Source organism: Nerophis ophidion, linkage group LG04 (genome assembly GCF_033978795.1).
Source record: "Nerophis ophidion isolate RoL-2023_Sa linkage group LG04, RoL_Noph_v1.0, whole genome shotgun sequence".
NCBI classification, from domain to species: domain Eukaryota; kingdom Metazoa; phylum Chordata; class Actinopteri; order Syngnathiformes; family Syngnathidae; genus Nerophis; species Nerophis ophidion.
In genome coordinates, this window is record NC_084614.1 from 54,132,239 (window position 1) to 54,151,000 (window position 18,762).

Consider the following 18,762-nt stretch of genomic DNA (forward strand, 5'->3'; position numbering starts at 1 on the left):
TGTTGCTGATCGGAGTTGTGGTTGTGCCGGTTGGTGCGTCCAACCCCCAAACCTGATCGTAGACACTTGAGGTAAAGGTGGCGGTCAAGCTAAAGAAGGAGGCCTAAAGAGCATGGCTCGCTTGTGGAACTCCCAAAGCAGCTGATAGGTACCGACAGGCCAAGGCTTTGGTGGTGGCGGAAGAAAAAACCTGGGCATGACAGGAGTTCTGGGAGACCATTGAGCAGGATTTTTGGTCGACCTCAAAGAGATTTTGGCAAAACATTTGACGCCTCAGGAAAGGGAAGGAGTGTCCTGTCCATACTGTGTATAGTGGGGGCAGAAACCTGCTGACCACTACTGGAGATATAGTTGGGTGCTGAAAAGAATACTTTGTGGTTCTCCTCACTCTTGCAGACACACCCTCTGTAAAAGGAGGCAGAGTCTGAGGTTCCAAACACAGACATGTCCATCAATGGAGCCAAAGTTTCTGAGGTAATCAAAAAACTGCTCAGTGCCCAGGCCTCAGGACAGGCCAAGATTTGCCCCGAATACCTCAATGTTCTGGATGTTATGGGACTATCCTGGCTGACACGTCTCTTCAACATAGCATGAAAGTCTGGGGCTGTAACTCTGGATTGGGAGACCCGGGTGGTGGTTCCCCTTTTCAAGAAAGTGGATCAAAAAGGTGTGTTCTAATTATAGAGGGTTCACACTCCTCAGCCTCCCGGGGAAAGTCTATTCCAGGGTGCTGGTGAGAGGAGTCCGGTCGTTAGTTGAGCCTTGGATTCAGGAAGAACAATGTGTTTTTTTTCCTATTCATGTAATACAGTACCAGATTTACACCCTCCCTAGGGTAGTGGAGGGGGAATTGGAGTTTGCTCAACCATTCTTTGTGTTTTGTGGATTTGTAGAAGGTATGCGATTCTGTCCCTCACAGTGTCTTGTGAGGGGTGCTCCAAGAATATGGGATCCGTTGCTACTGGCTATTCGGTCCCTAGACAATCGCAGTAGGAGTCTGGTTTGCCTCGCCGGTAGTAAGTCAGATATGGTCCCAGTGGACATTGGACCCTTTGTCACTAGTCCTGTGGTTCACCTGGTTCTAGGCACAGTCATACTGTGGAGGTTTTACAGTTTGGTGGCCAGAGGATTGCATCTCTACTTTTTACAGATAATTTGGTCCTGTTGGTTTCATCAGGCTGAGACTTTCAATGTTCACTGGGGCAGTTTGCAGCCAAGTGTAAAGCTGCTGGAATGAGGATTTGCACCTCTAAATCTGAGGTCGTGGTTCTCAGTCGGAAAAGAGTGGACTGCACCACCCAGGTTGGGAGTGAAGTTCTGCCTCAAGTGGAGGGGTTCAAGTATCTCAGGGTCTTGTTCAAGAGTGAAGGAAAAATGCAATGCGAGATTGACATACGGATCGGTGAAGCACTGGCTGTGATGCAGTCACTGTACCGGTTTGTTGTGGTGAAAAGGTAGCTGAGACCGAAGGCAAAGCTCTCAATATACTGGTCAGTATACTTTCCTACTCTTACCCATAGTCATTAGCTTTGGGAAATGAACAAAATGACAAGGTTGAGATTATAGACATCTAATAAGTAGACACAGCATTGGCTGCTGTGATGCGAGAAATTCGGCCGCCATCTTGAAGTGGTGACGAGGAGCCGGCGAGCAGCCTAAACTGACAGTTGACAAGTAGAAAACCAAGATGCCGGGCTGGTGTTCAGCGTTTTCCTGCTCAAATGAGCGGACTGTTGAAAGTAGGAATCGGGGAATTACTTATCACAAGTAAGATTTAACGTTAATGTACTATTGGTTGTATTTTGTGAAAAGAATATTACCACAGAGTTGAGAAGGAGCAAAAATCTTCAATAGTACTGAAATCGTAGCCGCTAGCAAACAAGAGTATGACCATAATAGAATTGCTTGTCAATGAAATAATTAAATTTCAAATGTCATACTTGAATTACATAAAGTTTAAATAAATGATGAAGATAAAGAGAGCAAAAGCCAACAGGGGTGAAATTTAGGACCACAGTCCAGATTGTTTAAGGGGGGGGGGGGGATAGTATACGTTATCTAACTAGACAATCAGATGGACAGTGGTTATACAGTATTATACAAGTCTAAATTTAGTCTACTTTTCCAACCCAATTAGCCACTGATTATGATGCATTCTCATTTTAGGCAAAGTATGAGGCAATACTTTTTTAACTGTATAATTGTAACCAGGAATAAGTCTTTAAGTAACAACATTCAAACACTAACATTGTTGGATGAGACATAATTTGGTTTTATTCTGAATCCAGTGAAACAGATTGGTGGTTTTAGCTGATTTAAAGACTTTCAGGTGTTTATATATGTTTATGTTTAAGTATTTGGCAGACTCTTTTATCCAAAGTGACATACATAAAAAATACATATAAATCAATCACAGTAAACATTATTATTTAAGGGAAAAATGTAATACAAAATATCAATACAAAGTGTCAAGACAGAATAAATTCTCTGCTGCTGCAACAACAGAGATACAGTCTATTGGTCCCTAAGATATATAGATATCTGATGTATTCATACATTGTTTATGTAGGATATACGCATGTACATATATCCTAATCAAATTGTTTCTTCAACTTAAAAATAGCTGACCGTTTTTCCACCCCCTGGGGGATTATATTCCCAGTTTTGATCTCGGACGTCTGGTCACTTATAGCATATAAGAATATTCTATTACTGTTAAGAAAACTATGAATAATAAAACACGCCAAAACATGTGTCCTTATCATAGCTACACGTATGACAAAAAAAAGCGTGAAAATCAGTGGTATTCAGTGAGGTAAGATTAATTAAATGTGTGACAGTTCTTTGCTCTGTGTGGAGCTGATCACAACTCCAAGATGGCAGCCCCGCGCCTCGTCAGTGCCAGTGGGCAGTAGTGTTCGATGCTGCGTCTACTTATAAGATGTCCGTGGTTGAGATAACAATCGGCAGAAATAAGTTTCCTTCGCAGGATGTCTGGGATCACCCTCAGAGATAGGGTGAGGACCTCGGACATTGTACAGTAAATCATGGTTTTATTATGTTGGTAGTTTACATTTTCTTGTTTAGCACTTAGCAATACTGCAACATGATGCTTAATGTTTCACTAAAGATAGATCTTTTTAGCACAAAGCTTCTAAAACTCATCTTAGTTAAATTGAGGTTCAAAAATATTATGTTCTGGATCATAATTTGTCCCAAAGTAGTCTCTGTTGTGTCTCATGAAGACTGCAAGGAGTGGTCATGGTGTTGTTGTTGAAGGGAAAAGCAAACGTTGTGAAATCATTACACAGCTGTATGTTTGCAATAAGCAACATACGACTTAAGTTAAAATTAACCTTTGAAGTTTAGCGCATCTTACAAGGGTATTTTGGTTGACATTTGTATTGTTTGACTTAATGAGGTTCCACTCTATTTTTAGACATTTTTACGGTGGGACTTCACTGACTGTGCTCACATGCAGATGTGAAGCTCATTAAAAGATCATTAAAAAGAGTTCATGGTGTTTTGTGCTGTGAGTTGCTCCTTGTAGCCGTCCTACCTGGAACGCACTCTCCAGTGCCCATCTATTCACACAGCTGTCAGTTTGAAAAGCTTTCCGTAAAATACCTCACAGCACCCCGTAGGACAAATCTCCATTACCAGCACAGCTCAAACTGAGTAGGATCTGATTTAAATAGCAGGGGCAAAGCTCAGTCTCACAGCCTCTTCTCTTCGCTCATTAAAAAGAGCGGATTTTAATGGACATATAGGCTGTTCCTCCGTGACATCGCAGTCCATGTGGGACATAGATAAACACTTCCTGCTGCCTTGGAGCAAACTCCAGTCGAGCTGTTGAATCACACTACTGTGCACATGGAATCATTTACGAAGTGAGCCTTATGGCCTGCATTTTTGTGAATGCAGAATTACTATCCTGTACTGTGTCACTGCTTCACGGTACAGTATAGTAATTTTGCATTTACAAAAGGCAAGCCTATTGATGCCACTTAGCTTTGGTGTGTAGATTTGTTTGTGTTTGAAAGACGTGTGTCAACCGGATATCAGACATGAGTTCAGTGTCTGTTAGAGATGCGCGGATAGGCAATTATATCATCCGCAACGGCATCACCAAAGTCGTCATCCACCCGCCGTCCACCCGAACCAACATTTTATCAGAACTACAACCGCCCGCTGAAATACATCAGAGGTCGGCCACCTTTACCACTCACAGAGCTATTCAAACCCGTATCACAGAGTAATGAAGACAATGGGAGCCGCTAACGTTCTCGCGAATATGCAATGGTGTTCATCCTGATGACAAGAATATGGGTGTGCTGTGAAGCCATTGGCTTTGACACCTTCAACAACATGTACAAACCGATTGTTAGTCCGGCAACATGTTGTGTGCAGCTTCCGCAATCACATGTACAAGATTGAAAGACATATTGGGTGATACAGAGTACACTGATGGTTGTGATATAAACAACTTTAACACTTACTAATATGAACGCAACACAACAAATACCCATAATCCTTTGTATCCGTGACTCTTCCTAAATAGATTTTAAACCCCTGCGCCCCCAACCCCGCCCACCTTACTGACGCACGGGAGGGGGCGGGGGGGGGGGGTGGTTCTGCTAGCGGGCTGTATACAATAGTCAGTAAGTATCATGGATACAAAGGATTCTGGGTATTTGTTGTGTTGCGTTTATGTTGTGTTACTGGGAGGATGTTCTCCTGAAATGTGTTTGTCAATCTTGTTTAGTGTGGCTTCACAGCTTGGCGCATATTACTAAGAGTGTTAAAATTGTTTATATCATAACCATTAGTGTACTGTGTGTCACCCAGTATGCCTTGCAGCCGTGTGCATGTCGCTGCGGAAGCCACACACAACTTGTTGCTGGACTGACAAACGGTTCGAACATGTTGTTGAAGGCGACAAAGCCAACGGCTTCATTGCCTGCCCTAATACTTATTAACTGGGTGACTGGCCGCAATCATTTTAGAGAATATTTGCGTCTCCTATTGTCTTCTTCGATTTGTGACACGGGTCTTAAATGGCTCTTTGAATGGTAAAGGATACCAATCCCAGAACCATGTATATCAAATATTTCTGGATGGTTCAACCGCCCGAATCTAATTAAAATCTATATTTTCGTCATGTCATCCACCCGACCCGCGGTTTATCCGCGGACTCCGCGGATGAGACCGCAAACCGTGCATCTCTAGTGTCTGTACAGTAAGCTCATCTGCCTTTTTTTCATTTGGAGATAATGGTGTGAATGTGAGCATGAAGGGGTTTCTGTCTCTACATGTACCCAGTGATTGACTAGCACCCAGTCCAGAGGGATTGATTTATCAAGGTTGCTGTGCACAGAGAATGTTTATCGGGATGAAATGTGTGTAAATAACTTTCACCGCAAATGTTATTCATAGAAACTTTTTATGCATAAAAGGTTGATTAATCCTGTGCACTGTTTCAACCATGTAGAGCTCATGCAAAGGTTTTAATACATGGGAGTCAGCGACGCTCAATAGTGTCACCACCAAATAAAGCTCATGCTCACATAAATAAAACATATACAGTATGCACTATTACGTACATAACAAAACATATTTAAAGATTTATACCTTTTTCTGTAGTCCTGGATGCATTGTACATTTAGCTGTTATTTATTCATATAGATATACAATAGGTCAGGACTTAAATTTATGTGTGGCCACACAGTGAGAAGTATTTTTCTTTTTGAAGCTAAAGACCAAAAATATGGATTGCAGTATAATGTTTATGTTCATCTTTTTTCAATACAAATCTCAAGCAGACACGCTCCATATACACAGTCACTAAGTAATCCAAATTATTATTATCACTCATCAGTTTGTGATAATAGACTTGATTGGTCAGCTCTAGTCCAAACGGTTGGTGCCAAAACCACAAATACCTATTTTTATACTACCTGAGTTGTGTGGTCCTCTGTTGTCCTTTGTGTTTTTTATACACTTTGATTTCTATTTCACTGTTTTAATTGATTTTACCCTTTAAAATTGTTTTTAATCATATTTGTTTTTATATTGGTTTTTTATTTATTTATTTTTTGTTTTTATTCAGTCATTGGTGGAGCATAATATTGTTTTTTTTAATATTGTTTTTAACATGGCTGTGCAGCACTTTGGAAACGTTATTGTTGTTTAAATGTGCCAAATAAATAAAATGGATTGGATTGGATATTTAAAAAAACAACCGTTTAGACTAGATCTTACCCGTCTAAGTCTATGAGCACAAACTGATGAAGCCTACTCAAATGAGCGGCAAAACGTCTTCCAAGACAAACCAAGGAGTCTGTTTGCAAACGATTGAACCCCCTGAGATATATATGTATGTGTATTATGTATGTGTTCTTTCCTTACTTCTTATACCACCTGCAGTTTCTATATATGGGTTTTGTATTTGTGTGCATTTTTTTACGATATTAGAATAGCACAAAAATAAAAACAACAAAAACAGTAATGCCCCAAGACTTTGCACATGGCAGTTGGCTTTCTACCAAAATAATGTTGTTTTCTTTTATTCATTATTAAGGTCAACTGTAACTGTTGATCGCTGGAAACTATTTTTCGTCAAAAAAAGTGCAGCACTGTAGTTTCAATTTTTTTTCCCCATACAAGACGTGCACATGTACTGTGGTACTCCCTAACCAGTGCAAAACTTTTTGGACTATTTCCCACTCTACTGACAGCAGTCTGCGCTTCATGATAAATTATCATTTTCACAGCTAAAAAACACACAGCAATAAAACTTTTCGGTGTTATTGCATATACGACAGGGCTGTATCAGGCCTGCGAAGAGGTTGAATCCGGCCTGTGGCCCACAAGATGAGTTTGCTAAGTATAAAAATGAGCTGCAACCTTTAATCTGTTCTAAATGTGTCCACTGAATGTCGCGATAGCAATTCAAGCGTAACTCATGTCACTCGTGTCAGTTTGTTAAAAGATGTCGTGTCAGCTGTCTTTAAGTGCCCTCTGTATTGGCTGCTGCTACTCCAATCAGCGCAGGTGCAAGCAATCTGCTGCTCCTTTTGTGGTTGGCAGCAGATAGCAGCAGACTGATGCTGTAGCAACGCACATTACCTTATTTCATTGTAAATTAACCACTCAACGGATAAAATGACTAAATGGTAAGGTGCAAAGACTTAAGTCAACTAGACAATCATCTTTGTAGTTAGAGTTCTGTGCAGCCCTTGCAATTGGTTGACAGTGTGATGCGCACTTTAAACTCCGTTGTAAAATGTGTGTTTCTACGTTTGTTATTTGTTCTGTTTGTCGTTATGTTACCTTGATTTTGGCTGTGGTGTAATTTAGAGAAATGTTTTGCTTGTATTAGATAATTGTAATATTTGAATGATGATAAATGAATGGAAGGTTGCAGTTGCGGATGTCACCAATGCAGTGGTTTGAGAAAAACACTTGGTTTCTTTTCCAAACACGTCTTTAATGGTAAACTGCCAACATGAGAATGGTAAACAAGAAGTGCTTAATGTTTAATGGCTTTGTAAATACACTGATACAAAGTCTAAATTCATGGTGTTTTTTAAACGACACTTTTTCTTCTCAGAAGTGTTTTGGCAATAGGATTATTTGTAATAAGTACATTTTCAGAATGATCTTGTTCTATTTTTGGCGGGAGTAAAACAAAGAAAACAATCTGTAGTTGTCTTTATTTTAAAGGTATTATGCCATGATTTTACCAGTGCAGCCCATGCAGGAATAGATTTTCCTCTATACGGCCCCTGAGATAAAATGAATTTGACACCCCTGCTTTACGGCCTTCCACCATGTAACCTATTAGGATAAATGTATCTGACTAGTATTTCTTAAATGCACCTCCTGTCCGCTTGCACTTCCATTTTCATGTTGTTTAGATAGCATCTCGAATTTCTTAGAACACTTATTCACACATTCCTGGTGTGAAGTTACCTCCTAGATACACTGGGTTGGTATTTTACATAAAATGATACATATACATTTCATATTTTTGATTTTAAAAGAGCCTCGTGTAATTATGTTTTTTATTGTCATTGTTGTGACCGACATCGCATGGTTAATCTGTTTCAATGTTAGCCACTGTGGTCCTAAGGAATGTGTTCATTCCCCATGTCAAGAAGTGTGTTTATCTACAACAATGGTTTTTTTGATTGATTGATTGATACTTTTATTAGTAGATTGCACAGTTCAGTACATATTCCGTACAATTGACCACTAAATGGTAACACCCGAATAAGTTTTTCAACTTGTTTAAGTCGGGGTCCACGTTAATCAATTCATGGTTCTCAAACATTTTTCACCAAGTACCACCTCAGTAAACACTTGGCTCTCCAAATACCACCTTAATGACCGACACTAAAATACAGTAGAGTAGTGGGTCTAAATATTTGTTGAAAAAAAGGCAGAGATTTTATTTACCAAGTATAGGAAATATTTTTAGCCACAACAGACACAGTTTGAACAAAAACACTGTTTGAATATTTAATTAAGTGATTCTTTGGCACACCTCTAAATGGAGCGGATGTACCACTAGTGGTACCACAGTTTGAGAATAACTGTTCTACTCAGCTGTGTACATGGTCCACTCTTAAAGTGCTGACTGTTGGGAGCACAAAGAGCTGTGGTAATGGTGTTACATATTAATAAGCAACGATCAGAAGTGCCTGTGCGGGTTTGTTTGCTCCTTACCTTGACTGGAGAGATATGCGTGTGTGGTGTGTAGCCATGTATGGCCTCCATGGCAGCAAGATTCTTGTCGCTCATGTGAAGCATTTCGGCACTTTTCCCTGGAGCCAGATGTGCTGGACTGTGCTCCAAGGGGGGCGTCTCCTCATCTTGGTACCTGTACTTCTGCAGAAACAAATCAATAAATGGATTAGGAATCAGTTATTGGCATGGACAGGGCTGTACGCTTAGCTTTTTCACTAGAAGCACTGGTCCTACTAAATAAAAAAAATTAAAAAATAGGAGCACAAAATGTTTTGTAGCATAGAAAAAATTAAGGCCTATATGAAATGTCTCACATATCACGATATTGTTCTTAACACTAAATGTACACATGTGCCCCCATACTGTACATATAAACACAATGCCATCATCATCTGGCCTACTATAACACTCAATTAAACACACAGAACTATAACACTATAACACTATAACACTCAATTAAACACACAGAACTATAACACTATAACACTATAACACTCAATTAAACACACAGAACTATAACACTATAACACTAAAACACTCAATTAAACACACAGAACATCCCTAAACTGTACTAGTACTGTTGCTAACACAAGTGCAGAGGTGGGGGATATTTCTCAAAACTCATATCCCAATATAGTATGGCTTATAAACTAACCCACGAGTGGAAATATTTCTTGACGTAACTAAATATATCTCCACCGTGCTTTGATTTTGCATTTTCAAGACGGATGGGGGATGCCAAATACACAAAAAAAAGTACCGATAAGTAAGAAAAGTAGGTTTTGCATAACACTATCCTAACTTAAGAGGTGTTGTGGGATAAGAAAAAAGAAAAAAACCTTGACATTAATATAAAAAAAGTCAAATGTAATCTTGAATCTTATTTAAAAAAAAACATTGTTATGCTTAGCTCTTTAGCTAACAAAACCACAAAAGAACAACATGGGATATAAAGTGCCCTGTTTTAAGAGAACATGTTTAAACGTTAGCAGAAAGATGAAAATAATTGACCTTTAACAATGGTGTTTTTATAGGTAAACATTATTGTAGGACATACTCACAAAAATTTTAGCCAGGAACACCAACCTACTAATTGCTTCATGATGCTGTGTGACAGGCTGTGTTCTGACATTTACTTTTAAAAAGTTATTATAGTTACTCGTTACTTTACCAAACATTAATTGAAGTACTTCCTTAGACTTAGAGACTTAGACTTCCTTTTATTGTCATTAATATCTGAACTTTTAAAGTACAGATAAGAACTGCATTTTGTTGCATTAGCCCATTTTAGTGCATGATAAAAGAACAATAAGGTGCAGATATAAATAAATATATTACTGTACAGAAAGATGTATTGCACTTTTGCATATGCATCCACATTTGTGGATGTATGTTATATTGTCTTTATATTCCAGCAAGTTAATTCCTTTTTTGGAGGAATTGAGGGGATTATTATGCGTTCAAGAGTCTCATGGCCTGAGGGAAGAAGCTGTTACAGAACCTAGAGGTTCTGCATTGGAGTGTGCGGCACCTCTTTTTATAGTCCAGCAGTGAAAACAGTCTTTGGTGGGGGTGGGAGGAGTCTCTGCATATTTTCTGGGCCCTGGTCACGCAGCGGCTTTTTAAAAGATTATCTAATGAATGTAATGAATTACTAGGTAAAGTAATTATTGTGTTACTTAAAATACCTCACAAAATGCAGTTACGTTTCAGTGTGTGCTTTATGTCAAGTTTTAAGGTTGTGGAAAAAAACATCTTTTACTGATCAGTTCCTCCAACTAGGACCTGGTTTCTTCCGATTTGTAAGACTTGGAGCTCACACGCAGCCTCGCTAGCTACTGCTCTGCTCCCCTCTGTGCATGGCACAAGTGGCACGCACACGCACACAGCTGTCAGCGCGCACAGAGTGATAAATACTTTCGCGTCTATCACTTCTTCATTTGGTAATGGTTTTCAAACATATACAAATGGGCAAACATTTTACTGTAGTTTGATGAAATTTGGGTGGATTTATTTCAGGAGCAAATTAAAGGGTAAAATCTGTATTTGCAACTTTTTTTTTCCCGATACTCACACTATTTTAAGTCGCAAATGAGACTGAAATTCTCGCACTGTACAGTCTTGATAGAACGGTTTTACCTAGTTTTCGCGATACAACTTTACCACTGCCGATATGATACTAATATTGGAGCCTTAAGTATTGTATGATACCGATATCAACTCGATACAATGTCAGCACAAATCATAGCACATACTTTTATCATATTGTAGTGTGGAATGTTAGAAAATACTTGACCAAGTGAAATTGATCAAAAAGACAACGGTGGTAGGAATTAAAAATACATAACCTATTTATTTTTAACTGTCTGAAATGGACATGTCTCTCTTTAAATTGAAGTGGAGTAGTAATTTGTTTTTTGGCGACACTAAGTTGTCAAAAAGATTTATTAGGCTAAGCATATGACTCATGAGGCAGTTGAATGATGCAGACACGTTTGTTACTGGATACTTTCTAATCTAATATGCAATTATACTTATTTGATACTTGTTTATTTTAACAAATGTGTTTTAGACTGCAATATTTTTCAATTAAGGACACTTATTAATAGGGTTGTAACGATTCATTTTAACAACAATTAAATTTGATATGTATTCAGTGAGTTGAAATCGGTTTAATAAACTTTTTAGCAAAAAAAAAAAAAAAAGTGGTACTGTGTGAATAAATTCTGGATACTGGACACTGCAGGTGATGTTTCCTATATTCCTGTTATTTCTTGCGAGGAAATTATCCGTCCATCCATACATTTTCTACCGCTTGTCCCTTTTGGGGTAGCGGGGGGTGCTGGATCCTATTTCAGCTGCATTTTGACAGTAAGCAGGATACACCCTGGACATGTCCCCACCTCATCACAGGGCCAACACAGATAGACAGACAACATTCACACTCACATTCACACACTAGGGCCAATTTAGTGTTGCCAAATAGTTTATGTGAGAGAATTATCCATCCATCCATTTTCTACTGCTTATTCCCTTTTAGGGTCGCGGGGGGCGCTGGCGCCCATCTCAGTTACAATCGGGCGGAAGGTCGTTTACACCCTGGACAAGTCGCCACCTCCTCGCAGGGCCAACACAGATAGACAACATTCACACTCACATTCACACACTAGGGCAGATTTAGTGTTGGCAATTAACATATGTGAGGGAATTATGTATAAATGAATTATGGATACAAACAAGCAAGTAAATAACATTTAATGGCCCCGCAACCCTGAAGGGAATAAGCTGGTAGAAAATGGATGGATGGATGGGCCAATGCATTTACATCTTATTTGAACAAAGTGCAACCAACACTTAAGGTTGAATTAACATGAGGAAACACTTTCTAAACACATTGTCAACATCCAAGCATATTTCAATAAAAGTACAGTGTACAACATTTTAACATTAGATTTACCTGCTGTATAAAGTGTCAGTTGTCTGCCAATTTGGTTTTGATGATGCTACAGACGGGCAAAATAGACTTAACCTTTGGCTTTTTTTTTCCTACATGTGCAAAATTTCTTATAAACTTTGCCTACCTACTGTTTTTCTTTTTCTACTTGATTGATTTTCTTTTAAAACGATCTTGTATCGATGCCTATCTTTTGGAAGGCAAACTTGTCAAACACAGATCTATATACTTTTGGAATATAAATCGATCTATCGATATATAACCCTACTTATTTAGTACGTCTATATTTTGAGCCATTATGTGCTTAGCTGTTGTTGTGTAGCTACTCGCTCATAGTAGCTTACAATACAGACGAACATGTTTACCTTTTGTAAATGACTTCTCTGCTTGTATGGGACCTTATCTTGCAAGATTTTAGATGGAAGCTGATCTCATCCAATACTTGTATTTTTGATGATATTGGACCAATATCAATATTGGATTTGGACACCCCTAATTTTAATGAAAAAAAATCCCATCTTGTACCTTGAATCACATTACACAATGGAGTAAAACACAATTAGAATAGAATAGAAAGTATTTTATTGATCCCTGGGGGAAATTCAGCACCACAGTTTGCTCACAATAAACAAACACTTAGGTATTTTTTACATGTGAATAATATAAATACAGTCCATTGTACAGCATTAGTTGCATGTGAATAATATAAATACAGTCAATTATACAGCATTATTCACATGTGAATGATATAAATACAGTCTATTACACATTCAAGTACAGTCAAATAGGAACATATGCATTATACAGTCTGATGGCTGTTGGTGTAAGGCAGGGGTCGGGAACCTATTTGGCTGAGAGAGCCAAAAAGCCAAATATTTTAAAATATATTTCCGTAAGAGCCATATAATTTTTTTTTTTAACACTGAACACAACTAAACACGTGCATTTTTAGGTAAGACCAACAATTCTAGAGTATAATAGGTCTCTCATTCTTTGTAATAACATTGTTATTCTGAAGTTAACTGTGGAGGAGGCGTGGCCTGCGGGCCTGCAGCGACAGGTGCGTAGATGGCCCACCTGGGCCTTGTTATCTAATCACCTGTCGCTCTGTTATAAACAGAAGCCAGGAGGAGAGATGGGGTTGGGGCTGGAAAAACTATTGCTGGAAAGCAACTGAGAGACTTATTGAAAAATAAAACAATATTGTAACCCTTAAACAGGCTCTCATGTCGGTGCTTGGGGGTCTGAAGAACCCCCAAGAGGGCAAGCCCCACACTAACCAATAATAAATAAATAACTTCTTACCATTAACGCAACTTCTTGAACAGGTGCGGTAGAAAACAGATGGATGGATCAAAAATGCATGAGAATGTTTTATATTTTGAACAATATTTTTAACACTGTGATTACAAGTGGAATTATTCATTACTTATCGTGTTAAGCAACATCAGCTCAGATTTATCAGAGAGCCAGATGCAGTCATCAAAAGAGCCGTATCTGGCTCTAGAGCCATAGGTTTCTTACCCCTGGTGTAAGTGGACATTGAAATAATCTGTTCCAAAGTCAAACTGCCACCAACCTAAAATCTCTTTTTGTGAATTCCAAATTGTATGACCTCAGGGCATTCAACGTCAGAGCATAAAGTACTGAGTAAAAAAATACCACCAACGTCTGTTGTTATAACGACCTTTTGCACTGCAGTCATTGAGCGATTGTTAAAAAAAAGTAGGACGGATAGAATTAGAGGGCTTCACGGTGGAAGAGGGGTTGGTGCGTCTGCCTCACAGTACGAAGGTCCTGAGTAGTCAGAGTTCAATCCCGGGCTAGGGATCTTTCTGTGTGGAGTTTGCATATCGTCTTCGTAAATGCGTGGGTTCCCTACGGGAACTCCGGCTTCCTCCCACCTCCAAAGACATGCACCTGAGGATAGGTTGATTGGCAACACTAAATGGTCCCTAGTGTGTGAATGTGAGTGTGAATGTTGTCTGTCTATCTGTGTTGGTCCTGTGATGAGGTGGCGACTTGTTCAGGGTGTACCCCGCCTTCCGCTCGATTGTATCTGAGGTAGGCACCAGCGACCCCAAAGGGGAATAAGCGGTAGAAAATGGATGGATGGATGGATGGATAGAAGATACAATTAGAAAGATAATTAAAAGTTATATCCACAAGTATTTACAGATGAGACGCTCGTGTGCATTTAAGTTAAAAATGATTATTACCCTTTTTTGGATTAAGTTAAATATTGTATTTTGCGTGGGTTCTCTCCAGGTACTGCGGCTTCATCTCACACTCCCAAGACATGCAACTGGGGATAGGTTGATTGGCAACACTAAATTGGCCCTAGTGTGTGAATGTGATTGTTATCAGTCTATCTGTGTTGGTTCTGCGATGAGGTGGTGATTTGTCCAGGGTGTGTGTACCTTGGACAGCTAGGGTAGGCTCCAGCCCACCTGCGACCCCGAAAGGGACAAGTGGTCGAAAATAGATGGATTGAAGAATAGAATAGTAATCTTTTATATGAAAGTGAGTGGCAAAACACTTAAGTGTTGCGGTAGGGGATTTTTCCTTTTTAATATATTGTTTTGATGGATATCAAAGGATCAAAGTGTGGAACAATGACCCTCCCATATGTAGGGCATATTTTGCAGCGTTTTCTGCTCACCCCAGACTCCGTTAACTCAATTAATTAAGCCTTTAAACATGACTGAATTTTGCTAAAAGTCCTTTTCTCAAATCAAGCTGATACACATCTGAAGTCGTCTGGGGCCTTCCAGGGGTGCCCAGGAATGTGTGTTTACCTTATGTTCCTCGAAATCACCCTTATTTTCAAATGCAAATGTAGGCCTACGCAACATATCGATTCTATCAATATATTCAAGTTTTTTGTTGCAGACGATTTAAAAAATCAAAAATATGATTTTTTCTCCTTTGCTCTGGCATAATGTTTGCCCTTCAGGAGCTTCCGTGGCTTGTACTGTCCCCTTACTTCCTTAGCAGCACACATCGCAAAACATGGCTAAGGTTATCGCTAATGTGAGCAAAAAGTATTTTCCACAGAAAAGAAAAGTGTTCTCACTACTTTGGTTTTGCGATAGCAGGCGTGGAACAAGTGACTTCATGGTACAAAGTTTATTTCAAAAAGGCATCCGCACAACTAACTTATTCCAGCATTTGAGTGTACCAAAGCCTCCAGCCGAGTGCGGGAAATACACCTCTTTTTGAGGCGAACAAAATGCAATGATAAACTCCGGGCTAAAAATCAATTTACTATGTTGGAATTTTACTATGTTGGAATCATTTACAGAATATATGTATGATGATGCCATGTAGGATGAGAAAGAATCACAATGTGTAGAGTGATCACTAAAGCAGCTCTGCACACCACCAAGATGTGTGAATGAAAAAAGCTGCATTTACTTTACTGAAAGAAACTATAGTCCTGAGCATGGGCCGTCCATTAAACTGCCGTCGACTCCCCTGAGACATTGGCGTCAAGATACCGTGGACACACCCCTCCGACTATCAGGTAATATTAAACTCACTAAAACACTAGCAACACAATAGAAAGATAAGGGATTTCCAATAATTATCCTAGTAAATGTGTTTAAAAACATCGAAATCCGTTCCAATGCATTTGCGTTTTGTTTTTTTTCTAGTCCGTCGCTATTAATATCCTCAAACACAAATCCATCATCGTCGCTCAAATTAATGGGGAAATTGTCGTTTTCTCGGTCCGAATAGCACTTTTTGTTGGAGGCTCCCATTAAAAACAATGTGAATATGTGAGGAGCCCCCACACTTGCGACGTCATAGTCTGCGACTTCCGGTAGAGGCAGGGCTTTTCTCTTAACACCGACAGTTGCAAACTTTATCGTGGATGTTCTCTACTAAATCCTTTCAGCAAAAATATGCAATATCGCAAAATGATCAAGTATGACACATAGAATGGACGTGCTATCCCCGTTTGAATAAGAAAATCTTATTTCAGTAGGCCTTTAAATTCTTAAAAAATTATTCCATAAAAAGCACAAGTTACAGCTAGTCTAAAAAGAACAACAATATACACATTGGGTAAGATGCAGTGTATGCAGTATCATTTCAAACTAATTCATTAAATTAAAGAAAAATATTATTTTGAATTATCTCTGTCATTTGTATTCTTTAAAACGTAAGAGAAAAATCATAAATCCAATTTTTTGTAAAAAAAAAAAATTGGGGATTTTATTTTTCAGGCCATATCGCCCAGGCCTATGCAAATTTTAATAGAATATCAATGGGGCGCAGAATTGTAATGTTCACTTTTTTACTTCTACTTCTTTACAGAGATACATTGTAGTTACTACTATACCCTTGCTAAAAAAAAAAAAAGAACATAATTGTATTTTGCACAGGACAGTATGTAATGTTTATTGTGAGCATTCAATGCCGTGACTCACTGCAGATCATGCATGTTCTTCCTCGTAACCTTACCCCCACATTCCCCCCTGCAGGGATCCCACACATAGGCAGACGGCCAGCAGCCCACCGCGTTAGCCACACACGGTAGGTTTTGTCGGAGGTGTGATGACACAAAAATCTGCACGCAGCATTTTCCATTACAAGCGTCAGAAGGTGAGCAGTGTCCTATAGTTTGGCTTGTTGGCGTGTTGTTATAAAACACACCGTCTGCTGCGACGCACTGCAGATGTGAGTGATGTCCATTGGAGGGGGGGTCATCAAAATATTGTCTAATAGACTAATGTCCAGGCCTGCCACTGTACTGCCTCGCTCATCTTTTTTTGGAGGCCGTCGGAGAGGGCGGGACATGAGACCATCTCAGACAGGCTGCCTAGCAACCGGAGCAGCACAGAGATTGCAGTGCCACGGTATCGGCCCTGGATCACATTTCACTGAGGCAGCAAGCGAGCAAGAGAAGGAGTGAAATAGAGATGGATATGTAAGAGCAGGGTGGGGTGGATGGACCAAAAAAAAGACAATAGACAAATTCATGCAGAGAAAATAATGTCATTTGTTGTGGTTGCCATAATTGGAAGTCGATACTTCTACTGTACAACATTCAGTACATCCTGAAGCTTACCAGCCTCTATAGCATGTTAATAAATTGACTATATTGGATATGAACTAAAACAAAGCAAATCAAATACACAATCGCCTGAAGCGCTTCGGTGCCTCCCCCTTTCCGGCATGACTGACCATAATGCTGCCTTGTGTCCCACTTGTGTGGGGCGGTAATGGCAGTCGATCCTTATAGGTTCCCTTGCAAAGTGGGGGGGTGAGGTACGCTCACTGTGACCAATAAATTGTACGCTTGTTGCACAGTTACGCACTATTAGCATTAGGGCTGCAACTAAAGACTATTTTGATAGTTGATATGCCATCGACTATCTTTAACAATTAGTCATGTAATCGGATTATGTATTTATTTATTTCACAACACTGTCTCTCTGTTGTTAGCTAGCTAGAGTAGGTAACATTCTAATCATTAGTGATGGGTAAATGACACCTCAGTGAGCGTATGGAACATTCATTACCTGTAATGACACTATACTGATACTGTGGTAGTGTTTCAATTGGTCATCCTCCATCTGCTGGAGTTAAACAGTAATTACCTTTGACCTGCAAATAATAATATGAATAAGCGGTAGAAATGGATGGATGGATGGATAATAATAATGGATTCAATTTATATAGCGTTTTTTTTAGACACTCAAAGCGCTTTACAGATAAGTGAGAACCCATCATTCATTCACTCCTGGTGGTGGTAAGCTATTTTATGTAGCCACGGCTACCCTGGAGTAGACTGACGGAAGCGTGGCTGCCAGTTCCCAGCCTATGGCCCTTCCGACCACCACCTATATCAGTGCTTCTTAACCTTGTTGGAGGTACGGAACCCCGCCAGTTTCATATGCACATTCAGCGAACCCTTCTTTGGTAAAAAAAAATACCTTTTTTATTTTTTTATTTAAGACAAAGTTGCACAAAATGAATTGTGCATAAACCACAACAAATTACACACCTGCAAATCAGATGGTAAAAATTAGAGGAAACATCGTTTTGGGAGTATCCATAATACGCCGAAAGGGAGAAGTTTTTATTTACACGTAGAGTTGGGTGTGTCTCGACCTCCGCCGAACCCCTGAGGCCAACTCACCGAACCCCTAGGGTTCGATCGAACCCAGGTTAAGAACCACTGACCTATATCATTCATCAGTCATTCACCAGTGTGAACTGGGGGAAAGGGTGAAGTGTCCAGCCCAAGGACACAACGAAAGTGATTTGGGATGGCAAGAGGCGGGGAGCGAACCTGCAACCCTCAAGTTTCTGGCACGGCTGCTCTACCCACCACGCCATCCCGCCCCCAAGATAAAATGAATATAGCAAATATATTTAGTTTTAACGGCAGCACGGTGGAACAGGGGTTAGTGCATGTGCCTCACAATACGAAGTAGTCCTGGGTTCAATCCCGGGCTCGGGATCTTTCTGTGTGGAGTTTGCATGTTCTCCCCGTTTGGGTGCCCCGGCTTTCTCCCACCGCCAAAGACATGCACCTGGGGATA

At 39.7% G+C, this 18,762-nt stretch overlaps 1 protein-coding gene across 5 annotated transcripts in view; it reads right to left on the reverse strand.

Annotated features, from left to right (window-relative positions):
* LOC133551558 (disks large homolog 4-like) overlaps nucleotides 1-18,762 on the reverse strand; it is a 195,420-nt gene that overhangs the window by 76,381 nt on the left and 100,277 nt on the right. For all 5 annotated transcript variants that reach the window (XM_061898383.1, XM_061898380.1, XM_061898379.1 and 2 more), the window contains exon 2: nucleotides 8,731-8,892. In XM_061898383.1, the coding sequence (XP_061754367.1) occupies nucleotides 8,731-8,892 (162 nt within the window). The remainder of the gene's footprint in view (nucleotides 1-8,730; nucleotides 8,893-18,762) is intronic.